Source organism: Peromyscus maniculatus, chromosome 9, assembly GCF_049852395.1.
Source record: "Peromyscus maniculatus bairdii isolate BWxNUB_F1_BW_parent chromosome 9, HU_Pman_BW_mat_3.1, whole genome shotgun sequence".
Lineage (NCBI taxonomy): Eukaryota > Metazoa > Chordata > Mammalia > Rodentia > Cricetidae > Peromyscus > Peromyscus maniculatus.
The window spans coordinates 42794439-42811875 of NC_134860.1; the positions used below are offsets into that span (position 1 = coordinate 42794439).

Genomic DNA, 17437 nt, shown 5'->3' on the forward strand with positions numbered 1-17437 from the left:
CAAGTATCTTCCCGCAGAAGTAAATGTGCATTGTTTCTAGGGAGAGGCCCCTTCATAGTAGGTCTCAAAGGAATGCTCAGACAGCTTTTCAAAGCAAGGTTGTGTGTCTAGCCAGAATTAAGCAACAACCCAAGGCGGGTGAGGGTGGGGGTGGGAATTGGGCTTACTGTGACTAAGAGTTGGCAAACACTAATAGCAGAAAGGAATCAGTAATCACTTTAGATACTAAGGTTACTAGGCACAAGATTGCTTTGGCTAGTTGAAGTCCTTTGTATTGACATATGGATTTTAAGATTTTCCCCCCTAGTTTTGTGAAGAATGTCATTGGAATTTTGATGTGAAATACATTGAATCTATAGACGGTTTTTGTCGATATAAATATTTTTATATCAACCTGTCAACCTCTGAGCAGGAGAGGCCTTTTAATCTTGTAGTTTCTTCAGTTTCTTTCTTCGGTGTTTTAAAGTTTTCATCACAGAGGCCTTTGACCTCCTCAGTTGGGTTTATGCCTTGGTATTTTATTTTGTTTTTGTGAATCTATTGTAAATGGGACCTTTCCCCCTCCTTTCCCCTTCCTCGGCGTGTTTGTGGTTGATATATAGAAAGCCTATTCATTTTTGTGTTGATTCTGTATCCTGCTACTTCGCTGAAAATGTCTAAGTTTCCTGGTTGCATCTTTAAGGGTTTTTTTTTTTTTTGGTTGTTTATTTTAGTAGATGATCATATTGTTTACAAATAAGGAAAAATTTACCCATCCCCTATTTGTGTCTGTTTTATTTCTTTTGTCTTATGGCTCTAGCCAAGACACTGAGCATAACGCTGAGTAAGAGCAGACAGAGTAGGCACCCTTGTTTTATTCCTGATTTTATCCAGTGAATGCTTGCAGTTTTCCCACATTTAGTATACTAGTGTCTTAATTAGGGGTTCTAATGCTGCAATAAGGCACTGTGACTAAAAGCAATTTGGATAGGAAGAGTTTATTTCTGCTTACAGTGGTAGTCTGTCATGAAAGGAAGTTAGGGCAAGAACTCCAGGCAGGAACTTAAGCAAAGGCCGTGGAGGAACACCGCTCATTGGCGTACTCCTCATGGCTTGCTCAGCCTGCTTTCTTATGCACCCTAGGACGACCTGTCCAGGGATGGCATCACCCACAATGGGCCAGGCCCTCCTGTATCAACCACTAATTAAGAAAATGCACGACAGGTTTACCTCCAAGTAGATCTTTTGGAGGCTTTTCCCTCCAGTTGAGTGTCCCTCTTCCCCAATGACGGTAGCTTGTGTCAAGCTGACATAAAACTAGCCAGGACACATGTTATATGTAAATATACAGAAAGGCTAAAAGTAAAAACTGGGGTTAGGGGGAGCTGGAGAGATGGCTCAGCAGTTAGAAGCATCGGCTCCTCTTCCAGAGGACCCAGGTTAGACTTTTTGCACCAACATGGCAGTTGGTATGGGATTCACCAGTAGCTCCTGGGACTCAAAACTTTCCCCAGAATAAAATTTCTCTTTTCTGGTCTTCAGATCATCAGATCCATGGTGGCTAGAGAAACTTGATACCTTGTTTTCATTTTTATATTCGGTTCTTTTTTATGGTTATGTCACATGTGTGACAACTTAAAGGGGAAACTACCAAAGTTGTTTGTTTGTTTGTTTGCTTGTCTGTTTTTTAGAGGGTGGGGGGCTTTTTTTCTAAAACAGGGTTTCTCTGTGTAGTTTTGGAGCTGTCCTGGATCTCCCTCTGTAGACCAGGCTGGCCTTGAAGCGTGGGCCACCACCTCCTGGCTCAAAGATTTTGTTACTTTGCAGTCAGTCATTCCTACTGAAAGTGTCCTACTTCTAACAGCTACAAAGGAGTTACAAAAACTCTTTGGTTTAACAACTCACTCAAGGATTTTTATATTATTTAGTTTAGCTTTTGTGTTTTTGTTAAAACAGTAAGAACAAGGGACTGGAGAGATGGCTCAGAGGTGAAGAGCACTGGCTGTTCTTCCAGAGGTTCTGAGTTCAATCCCCAGATCCACAAGGTGACTCACAACCATCTAGAGTGAGATCTGGTGCCCTCTTCTGCCATGCAGGTGTATATGCAGACAGAATACTGTATACATAATTAATAAATAAATAAACCTTTTTTTTAAGTGATAACAAAATGACTCACTGAAATATAAAAAGTGAAATTCATCACATGACAGATGCTTTTGGAGAAAGGCAATGTCAGAGATATAGCTACTTCTCTGGTTTTTGCCTTCACGTAGAGTTTGGCAAGGAAGGAAGGAAGGAAGGAAGGAAGGAAGGAAGGAAGGAAGGAAGGAAGGAAGGAAGGAAGGAAGGAAGGAAGGAAGGAAGGAAGGAAGGAAGGAAGGAAGGAAGGAAGGAAGGAAGGAAGGAAGGAAGGAAGGAAAAGGAAGGAAGGAAGGAAGGAAGGGAAAGGAGAGAAGAGAAGAGAAGAGAAGAGAAGAGAAGAGAAGAGAAGAGAAGAGAAGAGAAGAGAAGAGAAGAGAAGAGAAATGTAGCTGGAGAGCTTCTCTCCAGGTCCCACCAAGCCCCTGCAGTCCCACAACCCACGTATAAAATAATCACTCAGATGCTTATATTACTTATAAACTGTATGGCTGTGGCAGGCTTCTTGTTATCTACTTCTTCTATCTTAAATTAACCCATTTCTATAAAACTATACTTTGCCACGTGGCTCATGGCTTACTGGCATCTTCACATGCTGCTTGTCATGGCAGCGGCTGGCAGTGTCTTCCCTCCTCAGCCTTCCACTTCCCAGAATTCTCCTCTCTCCTTGTCCCCCCTATACTTCCTGCCTGGCCACTGGCCAATCAGTGTTTTATTTATATAGAGCAATATCCACAGCAAAGAGAGTAAAAGAAGAGAAAAGAAAAGAAATGAAAAGAGAAAAGAAAAGCCTGGGCCATCAGGACAGGAAAGCTTGCCAGTTCTCACCCAGTGACAATGACTTCAGCTGTGTACAAAGTCTGTGGAGAGGAGTGTTTCCTGCTCTCCACCCAGGCATTAGGTCAACTGCCCTGCTTTCGTGCTCCTGAGGGGGACTCTCCTGCCCCAGTCTTTCTCAAGAGTACTCCCTGAAGTCGTAGAAAGGAGCCCAAGTGAATGTGAGCAAATGTCATGTCAGGGCCTTTTCTCATCTAACACCCTTCATACACTGCACTTCTTATTCATTTTATTCATGGCGCTGGGGAGAGAACCCAGGACCTTACACATGCCAGGAAAGCATTCTCCATTTAGTTCTATCCCCATCCTACCCTCCCCTTCAACAGGATCTTAATAAGTAGGTGAGGCTGTCCTCTCCTTACTCTCTGGCCTCCACCTCCAGTACTGGGATTACAGGCATCACTGTCCTTTAAAGAATGAACATTTTCAGTTTCCATCCTAATCCTCTAAGTCTTTCACATGCCTGCCATTATTCCAGTCTATCTTTTCTGGGGCATAAAATTTAAGACCTAGTAAGCCAGCATCCTCTCGGGTGCATTAGCATGGCTGTTCAGTATGCGGACACTAATTGCTCTCTAGAACGGGCACACTAAACACCCACTATGAAGTGCTCAAGTTTCTTTAAGCTCGAGGCTCCTTCCTTGAAGCACATCCCTGTCTGTGCACCCTCTGCTTGAAACCGGGGGCGAAGAAAAATGCAGGTATCTGTAGTCTGATCAGCGTTCACTGACAGGAGTAATACAGTCCTTGCCAACACTGTCTGGTAAGGCTAATTTATGTGCAGGTGGGGTAGAAATAACAACTCGTTTCTTCTTGCTTTGGTGTCAGCTTCCTATTCTTGCCAAGCAGTGCCTGGGTCCTGTTTTCCTTTGAAAGGGCTTACCATTCTTCGGAGATCAACTCCCTTGATTTTCTCTGATGCCTTAAGGAAGGCTGTGGCTTCTTTTTCTCTTGTTAGGATAAAAAAAAATATGGGGCTGGAGATTTGGCTCAGTCATGAAGGGCACTTACACTTTTCTTGCAGAGGACTTGGGTTCAGTGCCCAGCACCTTCACGACAACTCACAACTACCTATAACTCCAGCTCCAGGGAATCCAATGGCCTCTCCTGGCCTCCTCCTGCTCCCTTGTGGTACACATAAACTCATGCAGGCTCACATACAGACACATAAAGAATCTTAAATGAAAACAGCCTTACAGCTTCCTACACCTTGGTTCGGAGAACAAGTCTCAAGCTGTCCTTAATTGTTTTTTAGTACCAAAGACAGACACTGATCTGCACATGTGATATCGCCACACTAGGCTTTCAACTTCCTCTCCACACTCACGCTCGAGTTTCATCCTCAACAAGACTGATTCCTTCTATGAGTTTACCTCCTCGACACTGAAGAATTCTTGTTAGCGCTATTGCTTAAAGAACTTAGGCACCCCCCAACCAAGGCTTTCCCTGGACTCTCCTGAGCTGAAGAGATGAAAGACCTGTTGAGCCACTTACTACACGAGCTCCCCACACAGTTCCCAGGACAGCGTCAGTCTTCTTAAAAACTGTTTAATTTTTCTTTAGATTCTGTCAGTACCCAGCACTCCTGTTTGCTTAAACTAGCCAAAGCTGAGATTCTGCTGCTTGGGTAAGTGGTCCAAGAGAAAAAGGGGAGGCCAAGGGGAGCACATGAAGACAGCCTGTGATGCAAAATCACAAAAGGGACAGGTACCGATGGATGTCCAAGTGCAGATACATTGTGAAGAATAGTGTTTCTGTGTGTCCAGTTAACAAGCACGTCAATGATCAGGATGGTATTAAGCGTTCACCCACATACCTCCTTCATCAGAAATAAGTCAGAATGAAGAGCATGAGTAGGCCACAACATGCTACTGGGAAAAGTCAAGGAAGGGTGACGACAGCAGCAAACCATCTATCTATGCTACCACGAAACACACGCTACAGGTTTACTGAAATTTAGCAGTGAAACTCAAGTCATGAAACTCATTTGTACTATGCAGGTCACACGTATAGAAAATGTAATGAACAGGATAACCCACAAAGAGGAATTACAGCCGGGCACCAAATCCTATGTTTTCAACAAACACCTCAGAGAATTCACAGTGCAGCAGTGAGCCGGATCAGCTGCAGACACATGAGCCCAACAGCATGTGATTTCAGATGAACAACTAACTATTGTACCATCCTGGACTCTCATTATAAAGGCAAGTCCCATACCCCAGGGAGACCAGCTACTTTGTCCCTAGCTAAAAAGGGTAGATTTCAGGCATGACTCAGATAAGGCAGCCTCTTTTTTTTTTTCTAGAAGATAGTGGCAGAATATTAATTCCTGCTTAATCTGAACCTTAGCAATCTAACTTAAAGAGATAAGAGCTCATTTAAGACTCTCTTATAATGTACACAGATACATACATAAAGTTGCACACACACACTTAAAAGGCACACATATGTACACAAAAGGAGAGGTACAATAAAATGCATGTGTATGTATAAATACAGAGATGCACACACAGATTTACATATATTCTAAGTTCTTTTGTGGAGAGTTTCATTGCTTCTTGGAGGTTTTATAAAAATTGGGGCTGGAGAAATGGTTCAGCAGGTAAGAGCACTGGCTGTTCTTGCAGAGAGGACCCTGGTTTGGTTCCCAGCATCAACATGACAACTCACAACTATCCATAACTCCAGTCCCCAGGGATCCAATGCCCTCTTCTGACCTCTATGGGCAACAGACACACACGTAGTACATTTACACACATGCAGGCCAAACACTCAAACACATAAAATACAAACAAATAAATAGCCAAAAAAGTTAATTTATCATAAACAGGGTAAGACAGCCATTCATTTTTAATGTCACATAGAAGACACTGAGATCCCACTGTGCTAAGTGGACACAGGATTAGGAAGCCTTGGCACTCCTGACATTACGGGAAAGACAATTCTTTGATGGGGGAAGCTCTCCAATGTAGGGTGCTTAGGAGCACCCCAACAATGTACAATGATGTCAGTAGTATCCCTAAGTCATGGTACTGAAACTGTCTCTTGATGTTGACAAACATCCCTAGGGGCAGAACTGGAAAGTACTGGTTTCCAGGACTACAAGAAAATAAATACAACTGCCAGCTAGGATTCCACTATAGAGTCAATGGTGATGCAGTAGAGCTACATTCCAGTTTTGATTCAAATACACATAAATTATACTAGTGTTTGTCTGACAGTGAGCGGCCCAATACAACAGTCACATACCACCTGTGACAAATAAGCCCCAGAAACATGGCTCTCTTCAGTGAGGGATGGCATTAAGTACAAAAAAAACACTGTATTTTGAAGAATTCATATAGAAAAAGTAACTCTCTCAGCATCTTTATATTAATTAAGCTATCTGGGTGTACTTACTGGATGAAATACATTTTAAATCAATTTTACCTGCTCATTTTATGGTTTTGAAATGTAGCTACTAAGAAACTGTACATATGTGATTTGTATTGCAATCCATTGAATGGCACATGTCTAGATGTGACATGATTTAGTATTGTTCCTTAACAGACTCCACCTTGAGCTTCTCGGGCCCCAGAGAGGCCAGCCCGAGAGGTCCGATCATAACTCCTTGTGGAGCTGCGGCGGCTCGTCCGCTTCTTTCGGCCAGCTACTCTTGTTCCAGCGCTTTATCCTGAGCGTTTCAACCGGCTCTCTTCTGGCTGCTGTTGGTTTCCCTCCCTGTGGCTGCTCAGCACTCTCCCGCACCTCTGCTTCATTCATACACTCCGGAACTTTCTTTGTGGGAGCTTGAGATGTAGGAGCATCCATCATACTTAGAAAATCAAAAGCTGGAAGAGGAGGCTTCCATTCCTGAGCCGATAAAATTGCTGGAAGGAAAAGACAACAATTTTATTGTATTAACGATTAACAGAGATGAAATCACCGTATGAATATAGCTACAAAGTGTTTTACCTTGAAATGCATATTGGTAGGAAGGTCTTACTAGCCATCCCCATTTGCATTTGTGGTTCTATAAGGAGGGTATATAGATACTTTCCAGGGTGCATGCACAGGCCAGAGGAGAAGTCCATTGTCTTTATTGCTTTTGAACTTACTTTTTTAAGACAGTCTCTCACTGAATGCGGTTTGCCATTTTGGCCGGCCAACAAGCTCCCAGGACCTGCCTGTTTGCATCCCTCAGTACTGCGGTTACAGACACAGCAGCCATGCTCAACTCTTGCGGGCGCTGGGATCTGAACTCAGACCTCTGGCTTTCACAACAAGTGCTGAAGCATCTCCTCAGCCTCTAGTTTCATATTTTAGCATTATATTTATACTCTGCTTATTTTTCTACAGTGGTTAAGTGTTAATAAGAAAAAAAAAATACCTTACTGCCAGCTAACCTTGCTGGGGATTTAAAAACCAATAAGATTACAGACAGACAAGTACAAGTTAAAATATCAAGTTTCTTGCTTCCCTCTCCAGTCTTTTTTTTAAAAAGTCTGCTTTATTGTTCAAGATAAGTAAATCGCTGAGCAGTGATGGCACATGCCTTTAATCCCAGTACTTGGGAGGCAGAGGCAGGTGGATCTCTGAGTTTGAGGCCAGCCTGGTCTACTGAGTGAGTTCCAGGGCAGCCAGGGCTACACAGAGAAATCGTCTCAAAAACAAAAATAAAGTAAATCTAGCATTCACCACTGCACTTGAGCAGCTACACATCACAGAAAGACATACAGCTACTGTCATCTGCCCCATAAGAGCCTGGTTGGGATATAAAATCTGCCACCAATCACTAAATCAATGTGAAAGACACAGTGTCAAATCAAAGGGCTGGGCTAGGTAACTATGGTTGGACACAATAGCACCATGCTAGAACATTCCAAAAATCACTGAAACAAATGTCAAACTGTAAACGTCTGACTTGATTAAACAGACAAGAATGAGGCTCAACATGAAGAACTTCAGATTTCATGCAGTTAGTGTATGTCTTACTTTGTGGGTTTGTTTGTTTTGTTTTGTTGTTGTTGTTATAACATAATAGCTGAGTTTGGTTCATTTACAAAGAAAAGTTTATCTGGGCTCATGGTTCTAGAGTCTGGGAAGTTCAAGGTCAGGGGACAGGATCTGGAGAGAGCCCCAGATTGCTTCAATTTAACTGTGGAAGCAGAGGGGAGTGGGTGGGTGTAGAAAAGAAAGAAGGCTCCGTTCCTAGAGGAGCGAATCTACCCCAATGAAAGACATCGATCCATTCACGGGGGCTCTCCCTTAGAACCCAGTGCCACTTACTAGGGCCCACCTGCCAACACGGCCAAGAGCTGATCAAATTTCCATTTGTGTTTCAAAGTAGACAAACCATAGCAAGAGAGGTATACTATGATTAAAACTAGTTATAGTTAAATTGAAGAGCAAGGCATCGTGGTGCACACCTTTAATCCCAGCACTCAGGAGGCAGAGGCAAGCAGATCCCTGTGAGTTTGAGGCCAGCCTGGTCTACAGAGGGAGTTCCAGGACAGCCAGGGCTACACAGAGAAACACTATCTCCAAAAATTTAAAAAAAATTTATAAAATTGATCAGAGATGGCTCAATGGTTAAGAGCACTTGCTGCTCCTCCAGAGGACCGGGGTTCTAGTCCCCAGTGCGCACACCGGATAGCTTACAACTGCTGCTAACTCCAGTTCCAGGGAACTCAATCCGTCTTCTGATTTCTGAGGGCTTCCACATGCACATAGTGCACACAATATACACTCAGCTGTGCACACCCTTACACACAGTTGTAACAGGACCCCAGACTTAGCAGACCCTGAGACATTAGCACAGTTGACTCCATGATGGAAGTACCATTCAGGCTATAAAACTCAGCATGTTGACAGCACCACCTGCCAAAACCAAAACCAAGACCTAATCCATCCAAGTCCACAGTTGTGGGAAAGTCTCTGAAGGTACTAACCCTGCGTTTTGACTTCCTGTAGTTCCACTTCAGGCTGATTGTTGTTGTTAACTGAAGTATGTCAACCCAGGACATGGTTTCTGTGCTTAAAAGCTCACCCTGAGAAAGGCTCAGGGCTACACTGGGATTCCAAACACTCATTGCAGTTACTGGCCAGCTAATAAGGACTTTCTATTGACTTAAACCCATGTCTGCGCAGTCTTCTCTGATGGATACCCCACACAAATAATTAATAATTACAAATAAATAATAATTAAGAAATCATCCATACATACAATCCATCACATCCATTTAATAGACTAATGTCTTAAAATTGTAGATTAAACCCTTAAAATTACAAACATCACCCGCTCCAGTCTTGTCCTCCTAAAAAGCATCCTGTCTTAATTTTATTTATTTTATGAGACAGAGGTCTCACTGTGTAGCTTTGGCTGTTCTGGAACTCGCTATGTAGAACAGGATGGCCTCAAGCTCAGAGATCTACCTGCCTCTACTTCCCAAGTGCTAGCATTAAAGGTATGCACCATCACACCTGGCCTTCTATTCTGTTTTTAAACATTTTTTTTATGTGTGTGTGTGTGTACATTTGGCTAGTTTTATGTCAACTTGGCATAAGCTAAAGTCATCTGAGGAGAGGGAACCTCAATTAAGAGAATGCCTCCGTAAGATTGGGCTTTAGGCAAGCTTTTGAGGCATCTTCTTAGTGATTAGCCCTCCATGGCCTCATGGCAGCCCTGCCTCTAGGTTCCTCCCCTCTGACTTCCTTTAATTATGGACTATGATGTGGAAGATGAGCGCACACACACACACACACACACACACACACACACACACACACACACACACACACACACACACACACACACTGGAGGCCAGAAGTAAACTATGGTGTCTGTAATATCTTCTTCAATGACTCCCCTTATCTTTTAATCATGGTCTCTAGAGCTCACTGACCAAGCAAGCATGCTCATCTCTGCCTCCTCAGCAATGGGATTACAGGGTTTCTCCGTGTAGTTTTGGTGCCTGTCCTGGATCTTGCTCTGTAGACCAGGCTGGCCTCGAACTCATAGAGATCTGCCTGGCTCTGCCTCCCGAGTGCTGCGATTAAAGGCATGTGTCACTGCCACCAGGGTTTTTGTTTGTTTGTTTGTTTGTTTGTTTGTTTGTTTTTTAAATGTGAGTGCTAGAGATCAAACTCAGGCCATCAGGCTTGCACTACCATTACCAAGTGAACCATCTCCCTAGCTCTGAAAAGTAACTATTTCTATGAATCATTCCAGAAAAAACTATTTTGGAACATATTTAACATTGTTACTCATACAAGCAATGCCTTAATCTTGAAGCATGTTCTGTTTTTAAGTCAATATCTTTTCCACACACTTGATGAAAACAAGTCCATTTTTTAAAGTTAATTATAGACAAATAATCATTTTAAAGTGCCATGGCATCAACTGAACTATAAATACACAGTGATTAGATAATTTCCCTTAGATGAGTGCCATGCAGTGAATCTTCACATTATTTTAAAACACTGGTCACGATATGCGGAGAATGACAGACTTTGGAGAACTTAGCCTTCAATGGGATGCTTTATCAAATTCCTCCCCTTGATGCTCACTAATCTATGCAGAGGAGGAGGCAGAAAGACTGTACGAGCCAGAGGGGAGAGACGACTCCAGGAAATAGCATCTTCCAGACACAACAGGCCTGATACGCATATGAACTCACAGAGACTGGGACAACTTGCAGAAGTCTGCACGAGTGCAAACCAGACAAACAGAGAAGGGAATGTGGATGCAAAGTTCTACCATAGGCAAGAAGCTATTTGCAATAGACACTCCTGGGAGAGGGAAGATCAGTTTCTCCAACAGAGCGTCACTGGGTATTATCAACCACACTCCAGGGCAGGCTCATGCCCAGGAGTGGGTGTCCAAAACAAAGTGGACTCCATGGTTTTCTGTTGTTGTTGCTGTTGTTGTTTGTTTTGTGCGTGTTTTGTTTTGGTATTTTTTGGTTTTTCAGTCTGTTTTGATTTTCATTTTGTTGTTTCTTGGTTGGATGGGTTTGTCTTAGTATTTTTAGAAAGTTAACATGAAGTTAGGTGTGTAGGGAGTTGGCAGGATCTGGGAAAGGTTGAAGGAAAAAGTATGACTCTCTACAGTTGGCAATGTTCACTTAAATGTTTATGAAAGTATCTTTAAGGAAAGTCTAGTTTAAAGGAAAGAAAAATGCAATTTTTAAAGGACAACCACTGGAACTTGACATTTCAATGTTGCTAATTACTTGCTGAGGGAAATATAGAAAGGTCTTAATGTTTCCAATGAAAACAAATCTGTTCTTTGATCGTGTGGCTGATACATTATTCATGAAATTATTAGCGACATAAAGAACAGTAGCAAACACTTCTTGAACCTTTATTATATGCCGGGCATTACTTGCTCAATCTTTAAAGTAACAGAAGCACCATAATGTCCCCATGGCATCGAAAAGCTGGTCAGGGCAGAGAGAGGCTGGGTAACTGGAAAAACTTGCATACCAACTCCCAGTAAGAATGGCCAGGGCCACAATCTCACCTGTGGTGTGGGTCACTCCCACTGTATTCCTAGAATGTCACTACAACCTTGGCCCAGCTTCTGACCCTCTCTCAAAACAGTTAGCAGAGACCTGTCTAATTAAGGGTGTCCAGTCTGGCTAGCACAGAGGGACACAACACACAGGGGCTTGCCATTAAGTCTTATAAGGAGTAACTTAAGAACAGAAGCAGACATTCAGAAATAATGGAGACCCTCAGTGGGTGCAGTGCTGAAGGCATTAAAAACTGCACAGAAGGGATGCCAGACTCTCAGAGAACTCTGAGAAGAACTGTGATTCTTTCAGAATTACTAGCAACAGTTGTGGGAACAGAATCAAAGTTCTCAGAATGTCCTTTCCAGGAAGAACTTAACATGGATTAATGCTTCAAGTTTACAGGTTACAAAGCTCCTAAACATATTGCCTTACTTGATTGTTAAAGTAACTTTGTGATGTATCTGAGTAGGAACTGTGTATCTCTTTGCATAGCAGAAGAAAAGAACAACACTAAGCATGGAAACTGGGTCATGAGCTCAAGGCTGTGTTTTGGGTTTGTTTTTTTTATTCACTTTACATACCAACCACAGATCCCCCTCTCATCCCTCCTCCTGTTCCCCTCTCCTGGGTTCTCTCCCCTATCCCTTCCTCCAACAGAGTAAGTTCTCCCATGGGGGGACAGCTAAGCCTGGTACATTCAGTTGAGACAGGACCAAGTCCCTCCCCACTTTATCAGGGGTGAGCAAGGTATCTGACCAAATGTAATGGGATCCAGAAAGCCAGCTCGTGCACCAGGGATAGATCCTGATCCCACTGCCAGGGGCCCCTCAAACAGACCCATCTACATAACTGTCTCCCGTATGCAGAGGGTCTAGTCTGGTCCCATGCAGATTCCACAGCTGCTGGTCTAAAGTTTGTGAGTTCCAAAGAGCTTGGTTCAGTTGTCTCTGTAGATTTCCCCATCATGGTCTTGACACCCCGACCTCCTGCTCATGTGATCTCTCTTCCCTCTCTTCGGCTGGACTCCTGGAGCTCAGCCTGGTACATGGTTGTGGATATGGGGTAGCCTGGGAAAGAGGGCTGGGGTGGTGGGAGGAGGGAAGAGGGCGGGTCTGTGGATAGCATGAGGAGTGAGTAGAAAATTTCTTAATAAAGAGGTGAGCAGAACTGGGGTACATGATGTGAAATTCCTGAAGATTCAATAAATTATGTTAAATATAAAAAAAGAAAGGACCAGGAGCCTCCTTCCACATTAAGACTGACACTAAACAGTAAAGGTAGGTAATTTTCTCGGTTTCTAGGAAAATTTTACAGCCAATAAACTGCCTCAGAAAGTAAAACAAAAGTATCATCAAGCTATCATTCTAAAGGGATACAGGATAGCCAAAATAATTTTTAAAACATGGAATTAAATGTCCCAATTTAAAAAAAAAACCTACTCCAAAGCTACATTAATAATGTGGTATGACCACAGACAGGGACATGTAAATTATTTCATTATTATTATAGCATTATTCATAAGAGTCAAAAACTGAAGGCACCCTATCACACGATGAACATACACTCAATGTAGCGTCTTCATGTGGTGAAATATTATCTGCCCATAAACAGCAATGACTGTTGATCCATGCTATAGTATGATTATTCCTTGTAAACTGTACCCCCAAGAAATGGAGTCAGACATAAACACCCACATATGACAGTATTCATTAGTACTACAGATTAAATATTAAAGCTAGAATGGCTTGTGGATGCTAGACTGTGACAATATCTATATCCCATGCTCACTGCAGCATTATTCATAGCTGTCATGATCTGAAGATGATCTGTGTCTGTCAAAAGATAAAGGGATAAATAAACAGTGAGTGTACACAATGGAATGCTATTCATTCTTTAAATAGAAAGAAATCATGTTATCCGTGACAGTGTGGATGAACTCTGAGGGCATCACACTTAGGCAATGACTCCAGGTATAGAGAGACAAATACAACAAGACCTCACTTAAATGTACAAATCTAGAAGAACCAAACTCATCAACATAAAAAAGCCAGAAGTCACAGAGCAGGGGAAACTACAAATGAGGAGATGTTGGCCAAAGAGCACAAAACTTGTTAGACAGAGAACATGTTCTGGAACTCTGCTGTAGAGTAGGGGCTGCAGTAAATAGTACACTACACAAACATGAAAACTCCTAACAGCGGACTTTTCTCTTTTTTGCATGTATATATGCATGTACTGTGCAAGACTGTGTTTGCATATATGTGAGTATGTATGCAGGCACATGTACACATTTGTGTGCACATGAGGACCATAGGTTGACCTCAGGTGTCTTCCTGAATCATCGTCTACCTTAAATATTGAGGCAGGGTCTCTTGCTTGAACCCAGAACTTGGCAGTTAGTCTAGCTAACCAGCATGCTCTAGGGATCCCCTGCCTCCACCTCCTGCATGCTGGGGTTTCAGGCAGGCAGCCTCACCCGCCCAGCATTTCTGTAGGTGTTGTGGATCCAGACTCCTGTCCTCAAGCCTGTTTTACCTGGTAAGCCATCTCTCTAGCCCAAACAGTGATTTTTAAATGATCTCATCACACACACACACAAAGATAAGTACATGAGGTAACAAATGTTAATTAGCTTGATTTAATCATTACATAATATATGTATGTATCAAAATATCATGCATATCATAAATACAAAGATTTCCATTTGTCAATTTTTAAAAATTGTCTCTGGGACTGGGGAGAGTGCTCAATGGTCAGAGTCCCTTTGGACCAACATCGAAGTTGGACAGACCTGGTGACTACCTATAATCCCAACACTCCCAAGGCAGAGGAAGGGAATCCTAAGGCAAGCTGGCTAGAGTAGTCAGAATTAGTAAGCTCTGGTTCAGGGAGAGATCCCACCTCAATAAATGAAGTGGAGAGCAGCTAAGGAAGACATCAAATGTCAACTTGAGGCCTCCACAAGCAGAGGCATTCACACACATTTGAACATGCATGTATATACACGCACACACACCACACACATAGGCACATGCAAAAAACGAAAGCTGTGGCCCCACAGCAGAGATCCAGGTTGGAATTCACACTTCTGCATTTACTGGTTAACTGGGACTTAAACTAGTTGTTGAACACTTCTATGGATACACTTCATATGACTGTCAGGAGAATTAAATGATGATGAATCGATGTCATGCACACCTAGTAAGCATTCAATGATGTTAGCCACTATTATTACTAAACTTCATAGAGTGGTATTTCTATGAGCAGTACCTACACCTCATCAACTTCCCATGAGGAGTAGAGAAGTAGACAGTAAAACTCACTCTTGTTAGCTGTCATGACAGTTAATCTAGTCAACAGAAGAGTGTGTGCTCATGGAGGCATGTTCAGTCTGAAATACATGTTTTCAAAATATTTATATAATACTGTACTATTCATACATGACTCACTTCCTATTAAACTATATATTTTCTTACGGCTATAGAAAGACAAGATTGGGGGCTGGAGAGAGGGCTCAGTGGTTATTAAGAGCATTGGTAGCTCTTCCAGAGGTCCTGAGTTTCAATTCCCAGCAACCACATGGTGGCTCATAGCCACCTATAGTGGGATCTGCTGCCCTCTTCTGGCACACAGGTGTACATGCAGATAGAGCACCATATACATAAAATAAATAAGTATTAATAAATTATTTTTTTTAAAAAAGACAACAGACTGCCATGCATAAGAAAAGGCTGAGCTGGGCAGTGGTGACAGACGCCTTTAATCCCAGTACTCGGGAGGCAGAGGCAGGGAGATCTCTGTGAATTCAAGGCCAGCCTGGTCTACAGAGCGAGATCCAGGAAAGGCGCAAAGCTACACAGAGAAACCCTGTCTTGAAAGAAAAAAAAAAAAGAAAGAAAAGAAAAGGCTGTAGCAGACGCTTTGTGACACCTGCACTTTAAAGATGTACAAAGATGGCAGGGGACTCTGGTAGGTCCATGTTCCCAACCTGACAATTTTTTAAAGTAGATATATTACAAGACTCACATGTCTGAAGATTCTGGAAATTTATGAAAGCAACATGGACTTGACAAATCAGTATTCAAAAGAAGGGGGCCTTACTAGGTGAGGCAGTGGTCTCCATTTGGGACTTTAGGACCAGACTGTTCCACAGAAAATGCTATCAACACACTAATACTTACAGCACATATATACAGCTTTACTCGTTCTCATTTTTATTAGTTATGATTAACATTGAAAACCTATGCAACAAAATACAGAATTCAATGTACTGAACAGAACAGAAAACTTACTGATAGGATTTTCTAGTCCCGCTTCTAATTTCTCAAGCCACAGTATCAGGTTTTGTTCCGTCACAGACTGCGCTGAAGGAAATGCATACACTTGACCACCTGAGTGCAGATTCACCAAAAGCAGCTGAGGAAGTGGAGGCAGAGAGCCAAAATATTCCTTCAAGATTCCCCTCCCCACGGGAGTATTCTTTCTGCAAGAAGGGATGGTTGAATATGTTAATAATTCCTTCTATGACAACAGAGAAAATAATCATTTATAGAGCAGTAAACTTCAATGATCAGCCTGCCTGTAAGCTTATGAAAAGATTTCTCCAAGACCCAGAGGTCTATGATTATACTAGTAATCAAATTCTTTTAAAGTTTCTTTGTGACATGGGGCAGTCTATCACGGGAGGAAAAAGACAGCGGGTGACTTTCCGGGTGACTTTCCATGAAATATTAAAGCTAGAACGGCTTGTGGATGCTAGACTGTCACGATATCTGTATCCCATGCTCAATGCAGCATTATTCATAACTGCCATGGCTGAAGATGATCTGTGTCCGTCAAAAGATAAAGGGATAAATAAACAGTGAGTGTACACAATGGAATGCTATTCATTCTTTAAATAGAAGGAAATCATGTCATCTGTGACTGTGTGGATGAACTCTGAGGGCATCACACTTAGCCAATGACTCCAGGTATAGAGAGACAAATATAACATGACCTCACTTAAATGTACAAATATCTAAAAGAACCAAACTCATGGACATAAAGAAGCCGGAAGTCACAGAGGGGGGGGACTACAAATGGGGAGACATTGGCCTTAGCAACACAGGCTGAGACAATCAACAGGTTCTCCTTAACGTTTAGCTAGGCATCCCATGTCAGCTCCAAACTAACCTGTGGCATAACTACAACAGGGTGCTTCCTTTTACAAAGACTGCTTTCCCCTAAGAATGTGCCTTTCCTTGGGAAAAACCGGGGTGGTTAACTGCACATCATAGAGCTAAAAGAATAACTGTGTTCCTACAGGGAGCCACACACCAAGGATGCCTAGCTTCCTGAGGCAGCGTGTTTCACACAACATAAAACCTAGATGCCTACCGTGGTAGTTACCGGGGCAAGCCTGCCTCAAAAGTGAGATGGAATGTTAGGAAGACTCCACAACATAAATGTGCATTACCACACTTTTGTTGCTTTTCAAGTAAGTTTAAAAAAAAAGAAAGCATGTCTTCCATGTTGTGAGTCTGAACAAGGGTCATATGTGCACATGTGAACTGTATTCACAGACATTTAATGAAGTACCAGTCATTCATATAAAAAACATGGCAAAAAAAAAACAAAACACTTAAGAGATGCACTGAATGAAACCCTTCTCAACACTATGGGGTGACTTTAACTACACAGAGACACAAATCAAAGTTTGCAAATATCACAATGCTTCCTTTATTATTTGCCACTGTTTTCTTTTTCTTTTTTTTTCCTCCTTCGGAGTTGAGGATCGAACCCAGGGCCTTGCGCTTGCTAGGCAAGTGCTCTACCACTGAGCTAAATCCCCAACCCCTTTGCCACTGTTTTCAACAGACATCAACTACTTTTAAAATCAGAAAAAAATATTGCTCGCAATTATTTTAGAATAACAGTCACGTCTAAATAAGGTCATCTTGGCACTTGTCTGAGAAAGCCAGTTGGGAAAATAACATGATGATGAA

At 42.3% G+C, this 17437-nt stretch overlaps 1 protein-coding gene across 6 annotated transcripts in view; it reads right to left on the reverse strand.

Annotated features, from left to right (window-relative positions):
• Positions 1-5751: 5751 nt before the first annotated feature.
• Txndc16 (thioredoxin domain containing 16) overlaps positions 5752-17437 on the reverse strand; it is an 82589-nt gene continuing 70903 nt past the window's right edge. For all 6 annotated transcript variants that reach the window (XM_042284704.2, XM_042284705.2, XM_042284706.2 and 3 more), the window contains 2 exons: positions 15746-15936; positions 5752-6824 (listed from right to left, as the gene is read on the reverse strand). In XM_042284704.2, coding sequence (XP_042140638.2) covers positions 6556-6824; positions 15746-15936 — 460 coding nt within the window. In that variant the 3' untranslated portion in view covers positions 5752-6555. The remainder of the gene's footprint in view (positions 6825-15745; positions 15937-17437) is intronic.